This window comes from Malus sylvestris, chromosome 10 (assembly GCF_916048215.2).
Source record: "Malus sylvestris chromosome 10, drMalSylv7.2, whole genome shotgun sequence".
Lineage (NCBI taxonomy): Eukaryota > Viridiplantae > Streptophyta > Magnoliopsida > Rosales > Rosaceae > Malus > Malus sylvestris.
The window spans coordinates 3,552,674-3,574,922 of NC_062269.1; the positions used below are offsets into that span (position 1 = coordinate 3,552,674).

The window sequence follows — 22,249 nt, forward strand, 5'->3', positions numbered from 1 at the left end:
TGAGGCTGACATAAAGCGATAACAAAAACATAGTGGCTAAAGCAATCAAGATACAGCACATAGACGCTAAAACAGAACATAGAACAAATTAACCCAAAACTAATTATTCTTTATTAAAATTAGCAATACGTGCATGCAACATTTTGACAATATGAGTGCCCAAAAAGAAATTCTTTAAGGAACCAACTTCTCCCAACCAGTAGCAACTGGTTTAGTAGCAGGCTTACTGATCGACGGTGGTGATGGTGTCGTGGAAGAAGGAGGGGACTCAATATGGTCGGCTTCGTCACAGTAACCCTTGAGTACATCAGTCTCTTCAGTGGTAAACCCTAGCGTGCCAAGCAAGGCAGGCCAACACTGGTGTTCAATGGTCCGAATGGCTTCGCAACACCCGTGCCCTATGTACGTCTCACCATTCAAGAAAAACATGACAACCTCGCCGGAACATGCCTGCAGCTGAAACAAAGATTCCCAGCAGTTTGCTGATTCTTCGTCCAACTTCAACCTCGCTGCGAGGTTCATGCTTGACCCAATTGAGTAACGACTCAAAGGTCGAGCCGCACTGGCTATGAACGGCATGGCCAGGGCTAGAAGAGCTGTGAGAAGGAAGAGGAAGGAAATAGTGTGAGCTGCCATTTTTCAAGATTTTGATCGATTAATTTGTGGATGATGAGTGAGATATTCGGTGTTTGAAGAATGAAGAAAAAGCGCAAGGGTTTATATAGAGGGACTGGAAACAGACGCTACTTGCTTGGGGAAGTGAAGAGCCTCCTGAGAAATGTCAATGATTATGCATACATTATTACCAGATTAGCGGCCAATTAAGACTAATTAAATTGATTAAAGTTATTTCCCAGGAATCCTTAGATAAATTAGTCGACGGTTTTGTGATTGTTGGTTTGCCAGAGGCGTTTAGCTGGAGTTTAATTTGTCTCTTGGGCTTCTTTCTTGACGGCCTTTTTCTTTTGGTTATATAGATTGGACTTCCCTTGTTCCGTTTATGTTTGATTTTTTTATTTTTTTTGTTTCCTCAAGTTTTTCATGTATATCACTTACAGTCTAGTAATATTTTATTTCATTTATAAATAAACTTTTTAATTTAAAACTTGTGAATAAAATATTCGATACCAATTTATACCCTCACCTATAAATGTGTGTGTATCGTTATATTAAAATTAAAATTAAAATAAAATAAAAAAGTTTTTTCATGTATAAGTGATATTGGGGACGAGAAATCAAACACTAAAACATCGAGTGGATGAATATATGGTCTTAAGCACTTGGGCCACAAACATATGCATTGTTTGCGTACGTTATAGATACTACAAAACTACAATTTACAAACATGCAACGTTTAAATCACATGTGTAATATATAGATTGTTGTAACATGTTGATAGGACAATGGTGGAAATAACCATCATGAATAAAATCTCAGAGGTTTTGGACATGTAAAAACGAATGAAAAACACAAGACCTAAGTTCTAATAAAGCACAAGACCAAATTTCTGAACGAAAAGAGTAACGTTATAAAGATATAATATAACATATGTTATCAACAATTGTGGCTGTAGTTTAGTGGTAAGAATTCCACGTTGTGGCCGTGGAGACCTGGGCTCGAATCCCAGCAGCCACACTATCCCCTCTTTTTAGCTAAATTGTTCCTGACAATAAATTAGAGTAAATTAACTACTACATTTGTGAAGTTATATAAAAATGAAGTGTTATTGGCACTCTAAAAACAAAAAATATATATAAAATAAATATTTTTTTTAATATGTAGATATTGTAACTAGTCATTTTGTAGTTGTATTAGGTGTGAACTATAAAAAAGAAGTAGATTTTTTTTTTTATATAAACGATATTATTTACATTAAATAGGTTGGGAAGTGGGCTAAGCCTCACAATGTACTAGCAATAGTGTGGTTCAAATTCGCCTTTAGTAAGAATCGAATTTAAGACCTCTCACTTACAATTAAAGAAAAATGTCACTAGACCGTAGTACTAAGTGGCAAGACGTAGACTGTATTAGGTGACCACATTCACTAATATCTACTTGTAGATGTTAGTAGTGGCTATAGCTTTGCCAAAATTGCAAGTTTTGCTGTAGATATTTTCTCACTGAAGGACCCAAATTGACAAAAATAAATTTGGACCAATTCATAAACCCATTTGTCAGATAGTTGATTTAGATGTTTAGCTTTATTTGTCACATCTTTATATAAATGTTAGAGATGTAGTCATTAATGTGGTGAAAATTACTTTTTCTTCTTGTGCAATAAAAATATTTTTTTTTTATTAAAAGCGATACTACTGTTTTAATTTACACTAAAAATGGGAAGAGTTTGAACCTAAGATGCAAATTTTAAAAAAGAATATCATATTTATCAAGGCAAATCACCGCTACTAATGCATTCATTTTTCCTTTTAAAAATGGAACCAGTTGATGGATTTGTCACCACAATCCACCTTTTTCGGGGTCAGGAAGACTCACAGAGGTATTTCAGCATCTTTTCGCCACTATCATGTAATCTACTAGTATGAAAAATCAAACTCAATATATGCTGTGTGGAACACAATCCTAAAATTTGTCCTAAACCTATGCGCGCATCCATTTCTGTTTGTTCAATTAAATAAATTTTTATTATAAGAACATGTGATTGATTTTATTGTTCAAATAAATAAAAAGGATAAATAGTGAGGATTGAGTGACATGTCATTTTCTGATTTTGATTTTTATGGTAATGAAGCCTCCCTTATCTTGTTGATACAACAGTTCAGCTTCCAAATCATAAAGATTTTTAGGAAGCAAAAAGTCAAATTAAAGAGTCACGACTCTATATTATGAACCGTTGAGATGTTATATTTATCATAAACCAAATTAGAGTGCACAAAAATTAATCAAAAGCCATGTTAATATGTCATTGTCGGTCCATATTTTATGTTATTTTCTTCTTCTTGTTAGTGTGAACGTTACTAGGATGGCTAATACACTCCGATCCGGAATGTTCACAAGGATTCCGAATCGAGCTGTGATGGCCAACACTTGGAAGGTGACAAAGCCATAAAGTGTAAAGATGTGGAAAAATATGAATAAATTTGAACCTAAGAGTGCCTAAATACTAGAGTGCGCTGGTGAGCGGGAATGAACCCACTTCGCACGTGACGTTAGAACATAAGTAAGTATAGTAGAACAGATCAGGATTATACCCTAAGAAGTAGCCTTCTATCCTGAGATTGCCAAGAATCCTCGTTAATACGAACATTCAGCAATTAAAACCTGGAGGGGTGCAAAACAGAAGATGTGAGTGGGTAAAAACAAAATGTTTGAAACCAAAATTATCTTTGTAATAACCCTTCTTTGTAAAATCGTATAATTTCTGAGAATTCACCATGTATAAGTATGATATTAAATGTAACCTAACATTAAATCCAGAAGTATAGCACAACATAGCAGCTCAACAGCAATATAAATAATCATATGCTTAATAATCCATGCTAGTACATAAGTCGGAGTCACCTATGGTGACATGTACGACTACAACCATATCTTATCAATCAATGCTAGCTCATAAGTCGGAGTCACCTATAGTGACATGTACGACTTATCCATATCTCATCCTATATGCTAGCTCATAAGTCGGAGTCACCTCTTGTGACCTGTACGACTTGTCCATATCTCATCACATCTGCTAGCTCATTAGTCAGAGTCACCTCTTGTGACCTGTACGACTGAATCTATAGCTCAATAAGTATACCTGCACACGAGTCGGAATCACCTAAAGTGGTATGTACGACAGGACTGGGTGTAAATAAATACGCTTAAGTGCTACGATCACGTGAAGACTGTGCAAATAATCACGGGTCACCTACGAGTCAGAACCACCTAAAGTGGTCTGTACGACAAGACTGTGCACCTACCTTGGATCCAAGGTGAGCGTAAGGTGCGGGAGGTGAACATCATGTGAAAGATTGTGCCTTGGCCACGGGCGGGAGCACTAACACCGAAGTGCAGGTTTATGAGCTCTCAATGCATCTCAATATAACATGTACGATTCGTGGGCAACCTGTATGATAGTGTCGAAGTTGCTTAAAACATTATATAGTCATGCCATAACTCCATCATTTCAACTAATACCATAAACTCACATGAACTTACCTGGGTGTCCTGTGTTCACCTTTACACTTCAAGCATTCACAATAATTATGTGCAGGTAATATACATATAAATAAACCATGATGCACTCTAATACTCAACCATGTTATAGCATTTTCAATTATATACATATATATATATATATATAATGGCATAAAATGCATAAGCTGTAACGCCCTACTCCCGAACTATTTATTTTCGGGAATAATTATCGATGACAAGCTTAACTAGACACTAGTTTAATTAACTATCATTAATTACGTTTCCGTACTTCAAATTCTTGATTCTTCACACATTGATTTATGACAAACATTTAACCACTAATTCATAAGGTTAAATCTCACATTTTCCACCAATGTCCCTCACATTACTCAATCCCCTAAACAAGGTTATTGTCTCAATTATTTAGTCTCATTTATTGTATGGCTCATCTAACGTCTCGTTAGACTACCTATGTACCCTAAATAAGGATCAAGCCATTCGTAGTTCACAATAATTACTTCAAAACATTCACAGTAATCGTAAGTAATAATCAATTTATAAACATTTATGGAATTATCAATTATATATATTTATATATATACACACACACAATAGAAAGGAAAAGACTCACTCACCTAGAGTTTACGCTACAACTCCCTAGCACACACATAAAGGTGTCACGAACGATCGGCGCCTAGAACAATTATCAAATCACATTTCAGAATTCTTATCGATAGAATACATAATTTACATAAAACACACCCCTAAGATTTGATCCGGAAGATCTGCATCACGGATTTCCGATCCGTTACTTCTAAAGATTCACATTATGCTTCTAGAACAACATCCTAAAATTTCATTACGATCCAACGGTCGGATCTCCGCCAATTGCCAAAAACTAAGTGGCGGCCAACATTTTATTTTATGAACTTACAAATCCAATTCGGGAAGATCCGTATGTTAGATTCCTGATTCGTAAGTCTCTATGGTCCTTAAATATTGTTGATGCACAAAATCAGCGAAGACTTTGGTACAACAGAAAGTGTCAGGTTTTATGACCTTCGCTTGGTTGCTTCGGTCACTAGTGAGGATAAGTACGTAAATGAATAGAGACAGAGAAGCAAACACAGGATGTACGTGGTTCACCCAGATTGGCTACGTCCACGGAGTAGAGGAGTTCTTATTAGTAGTGAAGGGCTTACACAAGTACAAAGGATCAAGCTCTCAATTTAGTGAGTTCTTGTGAATGATTTAACACAAATGGCATTAGGCAATATTATGGGGGAATGACCCCTATTTATAGAAAAACTTGTAGCTTTGTCACATTGACATGTGTCATGTTATGATTGGTTCTTGATGTTGACACGTGCTGCGCTCTGATTGGCTTCTAATCTTGACACGTGTCGAGTAGTGATTGGCCTCCTGGTCAGAGGGGAACTCTTCTGGGTCCTTGACAATATAGCGTTGGCCGGTGCTCGGTAGTTTCGGGATTGGTCAAGTATGGTACAAACAGTGCTCCCCTAAGTTCCCGAGTGAGGGAAACTCCTCGGTTGGGGACTTGCAAGATCCAATCCCTTGAGTAATCACGAAACTTCTAAGTACCGAAGTGTGGTCTGATCTTCATCTGCCCTTCTCTGGAAGTACCTTTCCTCCATCCGGGAATGGTGTATTTAGCTGATGTTGACGCACAAGGTAATGTATCAATTTCACTTGAAGCTTAGTTGTAGTTTCGGGCTTAGTCAAGTGTGATACAAACCCTATAGTAGGAGTCCCCCAAGTCGCCGAGCTAGGAGATCTGCCGAAAGAGGTGACAGACAAGGTAAGCAGTCAAACTTCCAAGTAAGCAACCCAGGATCAGAGGTTTGACGTCGGCTTCCGGTTGATTGTTCTCATTCTCCTTGTCTCTCATTCAACTGCCAGGATAAGGAGAAGCAAATGGATAAGAGATGATATGAGATACTTTTGCTTTTGAAGAAGTAACTTTCCACAGGCTTATTCTTGAACTGTGCTGGAGGGTTTTCTGGTGCCCTTCAGAGTATAAGGCCGACTCAAAAATTTGAGGGTCAAAACAAGTCCATCAAATCTAGAGTACGTTCGACCTTGATGATATGGGATACTTTTGCTGTTGACGGAATAATGAATGTGGTATGGAAAGGTGTCGTGCTGTAGTGATCTGTTTCAGCTCACCGTTGAACCTTCTGCTTCAATCTTTTGCATGGCAGAAGTGGTGTGCAACCTTTGCATTTAAATGGTCCTTCAGAACATTCCTTCATAGTGACTCATCCACGCTTGGCAGCTTCAGTGTAAAGAGCCAATATCTGATCAACTGTCATGAGGTATTTGCCGGTGGAATTCGTGACCTTGACAGCAGTTGAGGATGAGTACTCGAGAGCAATGCTAAGTAAGCAACCAGGCAAAGGCTCCAGGCAGTCAGTTCCAAATTGGAGGTTTGATTTCAGGTTCCGACTGACTGCTCTCTTTCTCCTTGTCCTGCAGGTGTGGACAAGGACAAAGACAAAGACAGGGAGAAAGCATGATATGGGATACTCTTGCTTTCGACCCTGATGATATGAGATACTCTTGTTCTTGGTGTGGCTTATTTGCTGAGGTATTATCGGGGGGAAATAAAGCTGAGTATTTCGAGAGGTTATGTTGAGGGTGCCTTTTCGAATGCGAGAAAGGGTTGAGCATTTTTGCAGGTTTGCCTGTCCGTTGAGGAGGGAGGTCAATGTATATAGGGATTTCCCAATAACAAGTAGTAATGCTATTCCTTTACCCTTCTTGGTCACAGCAATGTAGTGGGAGCTGCCAGCTTCACGTGTTTTAATTTTGTCAGAGCACTTTGAAAAAGTGGTATGTGGTATCTGGAAAGCTGATATTACGTGTGGAGATTACAGACAAGCTTTATCTAAGGAAATCTGGCTCTCGAAGTTCTGAGAGTTGTGCCTCTTCGGTTTTCGAACAAGCAATCCCGTCGAGGATCTGACTCTCGAGATTCGGAAATCGGTGCTACTCCGGTTTTTGAGAAAGTAATTATGTTGGGAGTCTTTTCTCGAATGTGAGTAAAGGTTGGACGTTCTTGCCAACCTGTCTTGCCGCAAAACACGGAGGTCGACACACATAGGGACTTTCCAGTTGTCAAGCAGTGGTGCTGTTCCTTTACCCTTATGGGTAATAGTAGGGTAGCTGGAACTTCGAAATTCTCGTGCCTAAACTTTGTCAGAGATCTTTGACAAAGTTATATGTGGTACCCGAGGAGTTGATGGTGCATATGGAGAGCGGTGATTGATCAGTAAGATTCACGTGCTTTCTACTTCACCAGAAATCTTCGACAGATTGCCCGTAATTTCCGCAAAGCTGATTGTGCATGTGACAGGTGCTGACGAGGCTGCAAAAGCAGGTGCTTCTTCGATTTCTGAGATCGGCCCTCGTGGTCTCTGAGCAGCCCAGCTTTTGAGAAAGCAAACGCCTCTTCGATTTCTGAGATCGGCCCTCGTGGTCTCTGAGCAGCCCAGCTTTTAAGAAAGCAAACGCCTCTTCGATTTCTGAAGCTCCGTCGAGTGCAGATTTTTATAGAGGCTGGCATTAAGTTCCACAGCACACTTGAATCTCTACCAGTAGAAGCTCATTTCTTGCACTTCTAAGATCTTGATTTGTCTGACCTCTTCCTTCTTTAACACATTTGAAAATGTCTGGACCCTCCGACCGTCGTTTTGACTTGAACCTTGGAGAAGAGACAGCCACGCCTTCTCCAGACAACATATGGCGCCCATCCTTCATATCCCCTACTGGTCCTCTTACCGTTGGGGATTCTGTGATGAAGAATGATATGACCGCTGCAGTGGTGGCCAGGAACCTTCTCACTCCCAAAGATAACAGACTACTTTCCAAACGGTCTGATGAGTTGGCTGTTAAGGACTCTCTGGCTCTTAGTGTTCAGTGTGCAGGTTCTGTGTCTAATATGGCCCAACGCCTATTTGCTAGAACCCGCCAAGTTGAATCATTGGCTGCTGAAGTGATGAGTCTCAAACAGGAGATTAGAGGGCTCAAGCATGAGAATAAGCAGTTGCACCGGCTCGCCCATGACTATGCTACAAACATGAAGAGGAAGCTTGACCAGATGAAGGAATCTGATGGTAAGGTTTTACTTGATCATCAGCGGTTTGTGGGTTTGTTCCAAAGGCATTTATTGCCTTCGTCCTCTGGGGCTGTACCTGGTAATGAAGCTTCAAATGATGAACCTCCAATGCCTCCTCTTTCTGGGGTTTTGTCAAGTACTGAGGCTCCGGATAACCACCCTCCGGTGCTTTCTCTTTCTGGGGCTCTACCGACTGCTGAGACTTCCCCTAAGCAACCTTTATGAAGGCTCCCTTTTGTTTGTTTATTTTGACTCATGTATATGTACATATTTGTGGCTTATCGAAAATATTAATAAATAAGCTTTGCTTCATTTCAACATATTGTGTTAAATACACCAAAGCCTTCTTCATAAAGTTCTTTGAATTTTTGCTTTTGTTGAAACCTGTATTGTTGAAGCTTTGTGAGTGAAGCATGTAGTTTGAGGTAGTGTTCCCTTAATTTCCCGAGTGAGGAAAACTTCTCGGTTGGAGACTTGAAAAATCCAAGTCACTGAGTAGTCACGAACTTTTGAGTACCAAGGCGTAGTAGCATATGGTGGGAGTCCCCCAAGTCTCTAGTCGAGGGAGTTGACGAATGAGGTGTCTTGCTAATAGTCCATGTCGTAAGTACCAAAACTTCATTCTTTTGTTTTCTAAGTGGTAGCCCCGGACTTTTTCTTCATATATTTTGTTTATGAAGGTTGCTAGGCTAAGTGGAATTGCAGAAGGTGTAACGGTTGGTAGCTGTTTTATGGAAAGCCATCTGACTACGATAGTCTTGCACATGATGACTATAGGGAGATACACACACATACTGCTATGATAGAGGGTGTAACCGTTGGTGCATTACAATCATAATGGAAGCATCACAATGATGGAAGCATCACAATGATGAAAGCATCATAATGATGAAAACACCATAATGATGAAACATCATAATGATGTTTCTTTGGTGGAATTGTTTTTCATTTCCCCTAACAACCTGAATTGGTTTTCAATATAAGACCATCATCTGTAGCTCGAATCACAAAGTTGTCTTCATGAAAGTTGTTCTTTAATTCCTTAACTACAACATATCCAAATTTGAGAGCCATCAGATCAGTACAACTCTAGAAATTCAGGTACGACGAGTGATTGTTCATCATTTGTCTGTCAACACGTCAGACCTGTTGTGAGCTTCAAAAACTCCATTTTTTCTTGCTTAGATCAACATACTTTCTTCATCGAAGTTGTTCCTTAACTTGTGAACTACAACATATCCAAAATTGAGATCCCTCAGAGCTGTATAACTCAAGAAATTCAGGTATGATGAATGACTGGTTATTATTTTTCTGTCAACCCGTCAGATTTGTTGTGAGCTTCGAAACTCCATTTTCTATTGTTCAGATCAGCATGCTTTCTTCATTGAAGTTGTTCCTCATCGTCTCTTTCATAACATATCAAAAATTCAGAATGAACTAATGGTTAAATATTTCCAGATCTTCGAAACATCACAGCAGCTTCGAAATCTGCAAGAATCCGACTGTCATGCTTGGAGCTTCAACACTTTAATTTCCGTGGCTCAAACAGAAATGGTTCCTTCTTGAAAGTTGTTCATCTGCTCAAGAACTAGAGGGTGTCCAAAATTCAGCTCCATTGGAGAAAAGCAGCAGCTGCAAAAATTTGATAGAGAAAAGGAGGCGAAGCTTTGTTGGATTTCTAGGCTGGGGAAGATTCCAGTTTTTGTAGCAACTTCAGTACTGGTGAATTGCTTGTATTTTTGTCCATAACTAAATTTTGGACTTTGAATTATTATTTGATCTATCATAATATGTTTGGGAACATATATAAGTGAATAAATAAGAAGGAAAATTTTGGGCCCTTGTGGGTGTAAAACAAAAAATGTTTATGTTTACCCAAGTGTTTTTGTACAAGTTCAAGGGCATCTTGGGTTTTGTGAACAAAATTTGTTTATTTGGAGCAAGGTTTTGTGTTGAAGCTTTGTAGGTGAAGCTTTGGAGGTGAAGCTTTTTTTAGGTGAAGCTTTGTAGGTGAAGCTTTTTTAAGGGAAGCTTTTCGGGTGAAGTTTTTTGGGTGAAGCTTTGTGGGTGAAGCTTTTTAGGTGAAGCTTTGTGGGTGAAGCTTTTTTAAGGGAAGCTTTTCGGGTGAAGTTTTTTGGGTGAAGTTTTTTGGAGGTGAAGTTTTTTTTTGGGTGAAGCTGTTTTTTTTTTTTTTTTTTTTTTTTTTTTGGCGCTTGACACGGTCTTCATTTGCTTGTTTTGTAGTGACTGTGGAAGACGGATTGCTTTCTGATTGAGAAGGGTTCCGGCATCGCTTTGCACCATCTTCATGTGGGTAATATAGGAACTTCCTTATGTTTTGATCATGCATGTAGTGATAGAATTTGTTTCTTCTTATTGTAGATGTCAGAGTCTGGAAGTTCTAGTGATGAGGGCTCTTCTAGCTTTAGCTCTAAGTCTGAGTCTGCATTGTCGGAGTCTTCAGGGTCTTTGTTAGAGTCCGGTACTAGAGAAACATTGGATGATCTTCCCAACCGTCAAACTTTAGCTATTGCTAGTTCTTCCTCCATGGCGTTGGGTGAGGGGGTTGTTTTTTATGCCATACCCATAGTTCGCTCTGAGTTCACAGCAGACCATCTAAAGAATAACTTGTTAGATAATGAGAAGCAGGTTGAGGCGCTAAGGCAGTCATGTAATATCCCTCGTAGTGTAGGGATACGTTTGGTACATGATGAAGAATGGCCTTCTGAGCCTCCCCAGGGTCATGTTATGTTCTACACCCAGATATTACTGACTTTAGGGGTGAGACTACCTTTACATCCGTGGTTGCAAAAGATGTTATCTTTGATCGGATATGCACCTGGGCAACTCAATCCTGGTTTCTGGGATACTTTGATTGGATTTTATATCATTTGGATGGAGTGTGGGTTGTGTGAGCCTTCCTTCCATCAGTGGCGTTACTGTTACAAGATGCGCCCAGCAAAATCATGCACTGGTTATGCCGAGTGTGCATGTCGGAGTGAGAGAGAGCGTATTGTGTATGGTAAGAAAAAGGCATACTACACATGGAAAAACCGTTGGTGCTTTCTGTATAATGATTGGGAGTATGATAAGGGTGTCACGCCTGAGCGACGTGTGCTTACTCACTTCCAGACTGTAGGTTGTAACGTATCAACCGTTCGTACTATTTGCTATTTGTTGTGGTCTTTTCTTGCTTCTAACACTTTGCTTCATGTAGTGACGCGGGGCACCATCCAACTGTTTGGGCAGGAGCTATCTGACATAGAGAAGGTGTTGAGGGTGCCCAAAGAGGATAGACACTTAAGCAAGCTACGACCCTTATTTCGTCGGTACGGTTTCCAACCCTTAGTTTCCGAGAGCCAGGGACGATCGAGTAAGTTGTATCCTTCATGTAAACTTAGCTCAATTCCTTACTTTATTTGGAAAGTTGTATTTCTTATTTTGATTTTCCTTATGCAGTGGAGAAGGTAAGCAAGAAAACAGGGACTAGCACCCATAAAAGGAAAGCACCAGTGTTAGTTCCTTCGGAAGACATCCTACCGCATAAGAAAATTCATAAGTTCCGAGGGGAACCATCCGTTAGACCTAAGTCCCAAGATGGGGTCCTTAAGGGGCCTGCCTTTAGGAAGACTGGAGTCGAGGCCGTTGATAATGCTGCTGCCGTAGTTACAGGAGAAGGGAGCCGACTGTTGCCTCATCCTCTTACTATGGAGCACACTGTCCAGGAAAGTGATCCAGGTTCCCGCCATGAGGGGAAAGGCAAGGAAAGAGCTGGCAGTGTCCCGTGGAAGGACTTGAGGGTTGCCACGCGGCCAAAGGATTTTGGGGATATCAACAATTGCTTGGCAGGGCGTCGATTCGCCTTCGATGAGCTCGGAGAGCCCTTAGCTAAGGATGAATCGGATTGCGACCGGATGTTGAAGCTGTCTTCATATGTGAGTGTTACTTTGTCATTTCCTTACTTTTTCCTCTTTATTATCATTATTTAGGTAGTGATGATCGTCTTGCCATGCAGGTCATGGCCGAGTATCACGACAGACTGCAAGAGGTTGAGCGGTACAAGGCAAAACTGAAGGAGAATAAGCAGCTTGTGGACGAGGCCCGAAGGAATAAGGGACTTTTGACTCAGGCTCTCCAACTGAAGGACGAAACCATGGAGAGCTTGAAAAGGCGAAATGGTGAGAACCTAAGGCTTAAGAAATTGTTTGAGGCAACTAAAAAACAGTTGGAGGTGGCTACCTTGGAAGTATCCAAGGTTAGGGGAGAATTGGATGGTGCCTTAGTTGAGATTTCTGAACTGGAGAAGAGCATTCCAACTGAAAGGGAGGCTGCTGTGCAAGAATACTTAAGTTCTTCGACCTTTCATCTTGCTATTAAACCCTACTGTGCTCAAGAAGCTCGCTTTGAAAAAAGGAAATGGATGGCCGTCCTTGATCGTTATGATGATGGGAGCATTCTTCGAAAATACCACGAAGATATAGATGAGCATCATCGAAAGGGCGAGACATTTGTCCTTGCTGTTGATCCTAGCAGCGAAGATGAGTCTGATAATGAAGGTAGTGCTGATGCACAGACTCAGCATGGTGAAGAGGATCTTGGGGATGCAGAGGATGATGGTAGGACGCGGAGTGATACTGCCAGGGGTTCGGCTTCAGATGAGAATGAATAGCAGTGTCTTTACTATCTGCATGTATTCTGGATGTAGTAGTCTGATGTGTGTATAACATGTGCCCATGTTATAAGCTTGAGAGTTTTGGATTTTAGGTGTTTATGAGTGTTTGCACTATTATTAATGCATGTTTGGCTATGTATGAATAGATCTATTGTTTGGATATAAGCCATTGTTTGGTTGTTCCTTTCTTTGTATAGTCTTGTCGACACATACTTAGATTTTGTTTCGTGTTGGATATATCTGCTTTGAGGTTTCAACACTTGAGTGTTCCCTTGCTAGGAATGTAAAAGAGTGAGGGCTGAGTTGGCTAAATTACCTCTTTATTGAATTCATTGCCAAATGGCCTTCATTACATAGGATGCCGAACGGCTATAGCTCAACACTTGTACATCGTGAGTCTATTTGTAGTAGTACTTCAAGTGATCAGCGTTCCATGGATGGCCAAGGGTCTTGCCATCGGAGCTTCTAAGTGTGTAAGAGCCAGGGCGACTGATGCCAATGACTTCATACGGTCCATCCCAGTTTGGACTAAGTGTGCCTTCACTCGGGACTCTGTCGCAGAGTAATCTTTTCTTTAAGACCCAGTCTCCTATTTTGAAAGAACGAGGCTTGACCCTAGAGTCATAATAGTTGGAGATGCGCTGCTTGTAGGCGACATTCCTCAAGTGAGCTTGGTTTCTGTGTTCCTCGACTAAATCCAAGTTGAGGGTGAGTTGTTTGTCATTTTCACTTTGAATGTAGTTCTGGACTCGGAATGTTGCTTGCTCGAGCTCAACAGGGACAACCACCTCTGTGCCAAAGGCAAGTGAGAATGGAGTTTCTCCTGTTGAAGTCCGATATGAAGTGCGATATGACCAAAGAACTTGGGGTACAAATTCTGGCCAACAGCCTTTAGCTTTGTCCAAGCTGGTTTTCAAAGTGCGCTTGATTATTTTGTTGATGGCCTCAACTTGTCCATTAGACTGGGGATGAGCTGGAGAGGCAAAGCATAAGTTGATGTTGAACTTAGAGCAGAACAACCTGAACTTCTTGTTGTCAAACTGTCGCCCATTGTCAGTGACTATCGCATTGGGAATGCCGAATCTACAAAGGATGTTCTTCCACACGAAGTCTTCTATCTTTGCCTCAGTAATGGTTGCCAAGGGTTCTACTTCGGCCCACTTTGTGAAGTAGTCCACTGCAACGACTGCGTAACAGACGTTGCCCTTCCCTGCCGGCATTGGGCCGATCAAATCAAGTCCCCACTGGGCGAAGGGCCAAGGGCTGATCATAGGAGTAAGAGGCTCTGGAGGGGAATGAGGAATAGTTGCATATCGTTGACATTTGTCACATGAGCGGGATACTTTGATGGCATCCTGGTGGAGTGTTGGCCAGTAATATCCTTGGCGAAAAGTCTTGTGTGCTAGGGACCGAGATCCAGCATGATCTCCACAGACTCCCTCATGTATTTCCCGAATGACGATTTCCGCCTCGGCAGGCGTAAGACACCTTAAGTATGGCAGGCTAAAACCTCGCTTATAGAGTTGATCATTGATGATCAGGTAGCGGGTAGACTTGTATCGAATTTGCTTAGCCTGGACTTTATCATTTGGGAGGGTGCCATGAGCAAGGAAATTATAGATCGGGGTGATCCAACTATCCCCCTGTTGTAAGTTGCATACTTCTGCGGCCATGGTGCTTGGTGTTGCCAACAGTTCGACATGAATTTTTCTTCCAATCTTGTCTTCCACAGCTGAGGCGAGGCGAGCCAGGGCGTCTGCATGACTGTTTGCCGCTCGAGGAACTTGGGTGATCTGGTAGTGGAAGTGCTTGAGCAAAAGTTGTGTTTGCGCAAGATATGCTGCCATGGAGCTGTCCTTAGCATCAAAGTTGTTGGTAACCTGGTTGACCACTAATTGGGAGTCACTGAAAATATCAATTTGTTTAACCCCGAGGTGTTTGGCCAAACGTAATTCTGCTAGAAGGGCTTCATACTCGGCCTCATTGTTTGATGCCTTGAATTTGAAACGAATAGCATACTCCATTGCTACTTTGTCGGGCGTAGTCAAGACTAGTCCCGCTCCACAGCCCTGTTGGTTGGATGAGCCATCAACATACAGACTCCATGCTGAGGTCGTTGATTCTACCTTCTGAGCTTCCGGGGGTAATGAAGCCACTGCTTCAGGTGTAGAAGCAATGTCAACCGGATATGTGAAGTCGGCAATGAAATCTGCTACTGCTTGACCTTTTTCGGCTGGTTTTGGTTGGTAGGAGATGTCAAACTCACCCAATGCTATCGCCCATTTGATCATTCGCCCAGACGTGTCAGGACTCTGGAGTATCTGTCGAAGAGGGTGATTGGTAAGCACGATGATGGCGTGTGCTTGGAAATAAGGGCGAAGTTTCCGAGCAGACATGACCAATGCTAGAGCTAATTTCTCAATGTTGGAGTATCGTGTCTCCGCATCTTGTAGGGCTTTGCTAGCGTAGTAGACAGGTCGCTCAATATTCCCATCCTTTCGAATGAGAACGGAACTTACGGCTGAAGCTGATACCGATAGGTAGATAATGAGAATGTCTCCTACCTCGGGCTTGGAGAGTAGAGGGGCTTTACTCATGTACTCCTTGAGGTTTTTGAATGCCTCGGCACATTCATCAGTCCATGTAATGTACTTCCTACTTCCCTTAAGTGCTTTAAAAAAGGGAGCACATTTGTCTGTGGCCTTAGAAATGAACCTGGTTAAGGCTGCCACCTTGCCAGTAAGGCTCTGGATGTCCTTTGAAGTTACCGGTTCCTTCATGTCGAGGATTGCTTTGATCTTCTCGGGATTAGCTTCAATGCCTCGTTGGCTAATCATGAAACCTAAGAATTTGCCAGAGCCTACGCCGAAGGCACATTTGTTGGGGTTTAACCTCATTCGATACCTCTTCAAAATAGTGAAAGTTTCAGATAGGTTGGTGATGTGTTGGTCAGCATGTTTGCTCTTGACTAACATATCATCAACGTAAACTTCCATGCTCTTCCCAATCTGCTCGGCGAACATTGAGTTGACTAGTCTCTGATAAATCGCTCCTGCATTCTTTAGGCCGAAAGGCATGACTTTATAGCAGTATAGTCCTCTGTCGGTAGTGAAGGCTGTGTGTTCTTGATCCGAAGGGTTCATGAGGATTTGGTTGTATCCTGAGTAAGCATCCATGAAGCTCAGAAGTTCACACCCGGCCGTAGAGTCTATAAGTCTGTCAATAAGAGGAAGAGGAAGAGGGAAGCTATCTTTCGGACACCCTTTGTTTAGGTCGGTGTAGTCAACACACATTCTCCACAAGACCTTTTGAAGCAAAAGACTTTCTTTGGTCGGATTTTTCTTAACAAGGACCACATTTGCTACCCATGTCGGGTAATTGACTTCGCGGACAAAGCCTATGCCTTTGAGTTTTTCAACTTCTGCTTTCATTGCCTCGTATCGTTCAGCATCATAAGATCTTCGCTTCTGTCTCACCGGCTTGATCTTGGGGTCAATACTCAAACGATGACAGATGACATCGGGAGAGATGCCTGGCATGTCCTCGTATGACCAGGCGAAGACTTCAGTGTTCTCTTTCAAAAAAGATATCAATGCTAACCGAAGGGGTGGTGACAATGTGGTGCCAATCTTCACCATGCGATCTGGATAATCTCTTGAGATAGGTACCTTCTCCAACTCTTCAGCAGGTTGGGCTTGCTGGGTGAAAGAGTCATCTCGAGGATCATCGGGTTGATTGTTGCTATCAGGAAGATCCAAGTTCGCTTCATCTAGGCTGGTCTTTGTGACTTGGTCATGTACAGACAGGGTTTCCTTGGGTCCGGGCAAGTGTTGTTGCTTAACTGAAGTGTTGTAACATGATCGTGCACTAAGCTGATCTCCTCTGATGTAGCCGTTGCCATGGGGGGTTGGAAATTTCATCAACAGCATATGCGTGGATACCATAGCCTTGAGATCATTGATGCCTGTGCGCCCAAAGATGACATTGTATGCCGTTGGGCAGTCAACCACTAGGAAGTTAATGGTAATGGTAGCCGTGTAAGGGCCTGTACCAATAGTAAAGGGTAAATGTATGCTCCCTAAGGGTTGCACGATATCACCGGAGAAGCTTATCAGAGGAGAAATCGAGCGATCGAGCAAGTGTTCAGCTACACTGAGCGCCCTGAAAGCTTCGGCAAACATGATATTGACTGAAGCCCCTGTGTCTACGAGGATTCGTCGAACATCAAAGTTGGCTATGTGAGCCTCCACAATCAATGGGTCGTTATGAGGGTAGATGATGCCTTTTTCTTCCTCAGGGTAGAAACATATCGGATCCCAGTTAGGTTTTTGATACTTCCCTCCCCTGATGTCTTCCACGTGAAACACTTGGTGACCAGGCCTCAGACTTCGTTCACTGTTTTTCATGGCCCTATTGGAAGATTCAGATATGGGTGTGCCGCCGCTTATGGAATATATGACATTCACCTGGCGTTGGTTACGGTTATCCCTTTGAGGGTGAAGAAGGAATTGATCAATTTTTCCTTCTCGTGCCAAAGCTTCAATACGATCACGGAGGATGATACATTTCTCGCTATCATGGCCGTTATGCTCATGGTAGCAACAAAACGTGCCCGCGTTATTCGGGGGCATGTAATCTGGGTGCCTCGGCTTTGGTTTTGGTATCAGGTGAGCTATGCTGGGGTAAATGGCCGCGCATGTGGCATTCAAGGGCGTGTATGTCTCATACCTTGGGGTAGGGGGTATCTTGACGCGGGTTTGACCCACTGCATTGACTGCCTGGGGGCGAGCGTTATTGTGGCGATACCCTTGGTTATCGGGATAGTGTCCCTTACTCTTTTTACTGAAAGGAGAGTGGTGAGGATGGAAATCCTTCCTCTTGCCTTGAAATTGATATGTCTGTTGATTCGGTGAAGCATTATGCAAGGCATGGGGAGGTGCCACTGCTGTTTGGGAAGTCGAGGTCTTCTCATTTAGGTGAGTCTGGCTTCCACCTCCCACTTGTTGATAAAGGATGGTTGTAGGGGGTTTCTCCTGATATGTCTTTGCCTCGGCGGAGGCATGGTTATAAGCCTGCGCCATCACCTCAGAGTAAGTCTTCCAAGTATTGGCATTGATCATGTATTTAAAGAAACAATCACGTAGGCCCGCCGTGAAGGCTTTGAGGGCAGTCTTGTCATCTGCCTCGGCACACCGGGAGTATTCATGGCTGAAGCGGCCAGCATACATACGTAATGACTCGTCTGGCTTCTGGCGGATAGTGTACAAGTCATCTGCAGAGTGCAAGCGATCGGTTTGGAAAATGTGTTGGGAAACAAATAGTTTCCTCAATTCCTCAAATGAGTCTACCGTCTCAGGTGTAAGACGACAATACCAATTTAGAGCTCCACCAGAGAGGGTGGAGGGGAAGAGAAGACATCGCTCTTCGTCGGTGTGCATCCGGTATGCCATGGTGGACTCAAAGAGGTTAAGGTGCTCAATCGGGTCCTCTTTTCCAGTATAAAGTTGCAAGCCAAGCTTTTGCTTTGTCTTTGCTTGAAGGGGGGTGTTGAGGATCCTCCTTGTAAGAGGGCCAGGCCTGGGTTGGTTCCAGTCAGGTATTTCAGCCTGACGTTCAGCCTTCAACTTGTTTACTTCCTCAAGAAGTTGTAGGACAAGGGGGTCCTGAGCGGAGTTATGTGTCACTGGAGCTTTCTTTCGTAAATCTCCATCTCCTCTTGGAATTAGGAAGGTTTGATCAAGGGCATGTGATTTTTCCCTGGACTCGCTGTACTGGCTTCCAGGGTATGTCTGTCGGAACACCTCTGAGTCCCCTGTACCCTCATGTCTCTCTGGGACTTGTTGCCCCTTCCCCAAATTGGTGGCCGGCTTGGGCCGTGGCAGGGGACCGAGTCTCTCAGAAATCCTTGGGTCATTAATCTTTGAGCTTATATGGATGGAATTCTCTCGACGTTGCTTTAGGAAATCCCGACAATCGCGAAAGACGGCTTTCGATCCTTCTGCCCCTTCAGTAAAGAGGTGTCTCCCTCCACTTCTCATGGTTCGGGTTGAAGCAACTGGGTTAAGAGAAGCCTCATGTTGATTATCAAGTCGAGGGGTAATCTGTTCCCTATCAGGGATATCTATGTCGAATGCATGTGACCCTCCATGTTGGAGGGCACCCAGTTGATGGTTGACTTCCACGGGGGCAACAAGCTCGCGTGTCTGAGCTTGCCTAGCTTCGTGGAGTGTCTCGAAGAGCTTCTCATATTGCTCCTGGAGGACCTCATTCCTCATTGCTATCTTGTTGTTCTGAGCTTCCAACTCATCGACTTTAGCTTGAAGAAGAACTCGTTTTCCTTCCTTCTTTCGTTGTTTCGCACTATGTGCAATGGGGGGTGTCATTCTGTGTGCTGTGGCTTCCTTCGCTTCCCATGTTGGAGAGGGATGCCTGGTCAAAAGAAAGTGTACGAATGATAGAAACCAGCTTGACACAGCTGAAGAGAGTAGGAATAAGTGTCGTTTCCCACAGACGGCGCCAAATGTTGATGCACAAAATCAGCGAAGACTTTGGTACAACAGAAAGTGTCAGGTTTTATGACCTTCGCTTGGTTGCTTCGGTCACTAGTGAGGATAAGTACGTAAATGAATAGAGACAGAGAAGCAAACACAGGATGTACGTGGTTCACCCAGATTGGCTACGTCCACGGAGTAGAGGAGTTCTTATTAGTAGTGAAGGGCTTACACAAGTACAAAGGATCAAGCTCTCAATTTAGTGAGTTCTTGTGAATGATTTAACACAAATGGCATTAGGCAATATTGTGGGGGAATGACCCCTATTTATAGAAAAACTTGTAGCTTTGTCACATTGACATGTGTCATGTTATGATTGGTTCTTGATGTTGACACGTGCTGCGCTCTGATTGGCTTCTAATCTTGACACGTGTCGAGTAGTGATTGGCCTCCTGGTCAGAGGGGAACTCTTCTGGGTCCTTGACAATATAGCGTTGGCCGGTGCTCGGTAGTTTCGGGATTGGTCAAGTATGGTACAAACAAATATTATGTACTATAATATATTAAAGCTTGGTGACGATCCAACGGTCGGATCGTCGATTCACATTTTACCAAGTAGCGTATCGTAAGGGATTTAGGTTCAAATGATCAACCTACGGTATACAATTACCAAAACTAAACTCAAGGCATCTAATTTAACCTAAGAGTAGCATCGACGGTCCCTTGGCCATGCGCCGCCATGGGTGGCAGTCGGCCGCCCCGATTCGCCGGAAAATCCAACTATTTCCAAAAATTACCAAAATTTACAAGCATGAAGATTTCAATGAGTAGAGTAAGTTTCGTACCTGTGACCAAGGCCAATTTGGCCGAGAAATACCTCAATTTTACATAAATCTGTCGGAAACCCTAAAGAGGGTGTGCTTTGATTCGACCTCCATGCTCACTCTGACGCCTCCACAAGTGTTTGGGCTTTGTTTCTGAGGTTGAGGGGAGTCTATGGGTGGTGGTAATTGGTTGGGTTAGCTTCAGTTTTTACGGATTGTCGTCATACACCCACACGGCCCACCGTCTGTTTTTCCTTCAAAATATCACCACATTCTTCTAATTTTGGGATGAAAATGGAAGGGAGAGGGTTAGGGTAGTATTTCCAGGTAATGATTCAACACAATTCACCGGGAATTGGGGAGAAAATGCACGGATTTGGCCTTGATACTCGGTCGGGTCGCACGGGTTAAGGAAGAGACCCGATTTCTCCCTCCTTTCTCTTCTCTCTGGTTGGTTAGTCTCCTCTTTTCCTCTCCTCTGATTGGGCAGCAGCCCTTCTTTCTTCTCTCTCCCGTTCCCCCTTCTTCTCTCTCTTCCTCTTCCCTCAATTCTTACCAAAGTTACTCTTAAAATAATGTAATGGTACTTAAAAAAAAATAATAAATGGTAATATCAATACCCCAATCCGCTTCTACTTGCGTCTACGCAGCCGTATTGTCGAGTACTACAGAAATATGCTAAAGGAATATTTCATACGTCTCACTATACGTTGGTCAATGTAAGTCAATACCCTCGCCTCTAAGGGCATTTTCGTAAATTCACACCTTAAAAATTTATAAAATTCTAGAACTAGGGACGAGTTGTCACAATGGCAATGCATCTTAAGATAACAACTTACATGTGCCAATTGAATACAAATATGTGTATAAATACTTATATATATATATATATATATATATATATATATATATATATATATATATATATATCTTTATTTTAAAGACATAGTAGAGCGTCAATATAGTAGTGTACTTGTGCATGCAAGTTTTTCTCACAACTAGAGCTTTATGGAGATTATACCATCATTATAGATTATAGATAATCAACCGACACCATGAATTATCACAATTCTAAATTACCTTTCACGAAAAAAGATCAAAGAATTAGAGTCAACCTGATGTTGATATGTACTACAAACACTATTATGGAACTTTATCATTTCATGTGTGTAATATGCATAAAATATTAAAATTGAAGTTTGATATGTCCGCTTTTAGAGTTCATGAAATAAAATAAAAAAATATTCCATATATCATAATTGTGTATCAAGTGAGTATCAAAATTACTAGCATGCATAGTATAACACTTATGTATTCACAAGTGAGTATAAAAAATAAATAAATAAATTATAGCAATGGTTCCTCAACTTTAATCAAATTAGAGCAATGATCTCTTAACTAAAAATTCATTATTATTGGTCCTCAACTTATCAATTGAGTTAAAGTTAAGGGACCATTGCTCCAATTGAGTTAAAGTTGAGGAACCATTTATTTAGTTGGATTAAAATTGAGGGACCAATGGTAATGATTAGTTGAGAGACCATAGTTGCACGTTTTGATGAGTTAAGAGACCAATAGTAATAAATTTTTAGTGGAGGAATCATTACTCTAATTAAATTAAAATTATTGTTACAATTTACTAAAAAAAAATCCGTATATCATAATAATAATGCCATGAAAAATAATTCGACTTAATTAACATTGTGGCTCACAAGTCACGGTCTTTTCAATATACAGTGCGTTGAAAAGTTTCCGTTACATTTTAATTTAAATGGAACTTTATCTTTTTATATTATACTGTAACGGAACTATTGACAACTTTATTCTTTCGTGTGTCGGTAATTAATTATCGAACAGTTTAGCAACAAATATTGTTGGAGGGATGAACTACTGGGCTTTGAGTATTTAGGGCTTTACATGCAAGTTTTAATTTTGGGCTTGGTTGGGCTTAGTTCGCTAATAATTTCATCACTAAAACATGATTAGC

The 22,249-nt window shown here is 41.8% G+C and overlaps 2 protein-coding genes and 1 non-coding gene across 3 annotated transcripts; 2 read left to right on the forward strand and 1 right to left on the reverse strand.

Annotated features, from left to right (window-relative positions):
- Positions 1–88: 88 nt before the first annotated feature.
- On the reverse strand, positions 89–680 carry LOC126587990 (egg cell-secreted protein 1.1-like). Its single transcript, XM_050253104.1, has one exon. It carries the CDS (start codon positions 634–636, stop codon positions 175–177), a length of 462 nt encoding a protein of 153 aa, XP_050109061.1. The 5' UTR covers positions 637–680; the 3' UTR covers positions 89–174.
- An 883-nt stretch (positions 681–1,563) lies between these two features.
- Positions 1,564–1,635, forward strand: TRNAH-GUG (transfer RNA histidin (anticodon GUG)). The gene has a single exon. It is a non-coding gene; the product is annotated as a tRNA-His (tRNA).
- A 9,348-nt stretch (positions 1,636–10,983) lies between these two features.
- On the forward strand, positions 10,984–13,299 carry LOC126587142 (uncharacterized). The gene is made up of 4 exons (XM_050252123.1): positions 10,984–11,414; positions 11,493–11,648; positions 11,735–12,210; positions 12,291–13,299. The coding sequence occupies exons 1-4, from the start codon at positions 11,024–11,026 to the stop codon at positions 12,942–12,944; spliced, it is 1,677 nt and encodes a 558-aa protein (XP_050108080.1). The 5' UTR covers positions 10,984–11,023; the 3' UTR covers positions 12,945–13,299.
- Positions 13,300–22,249: the final 8,950 nt, after the last annotated feature.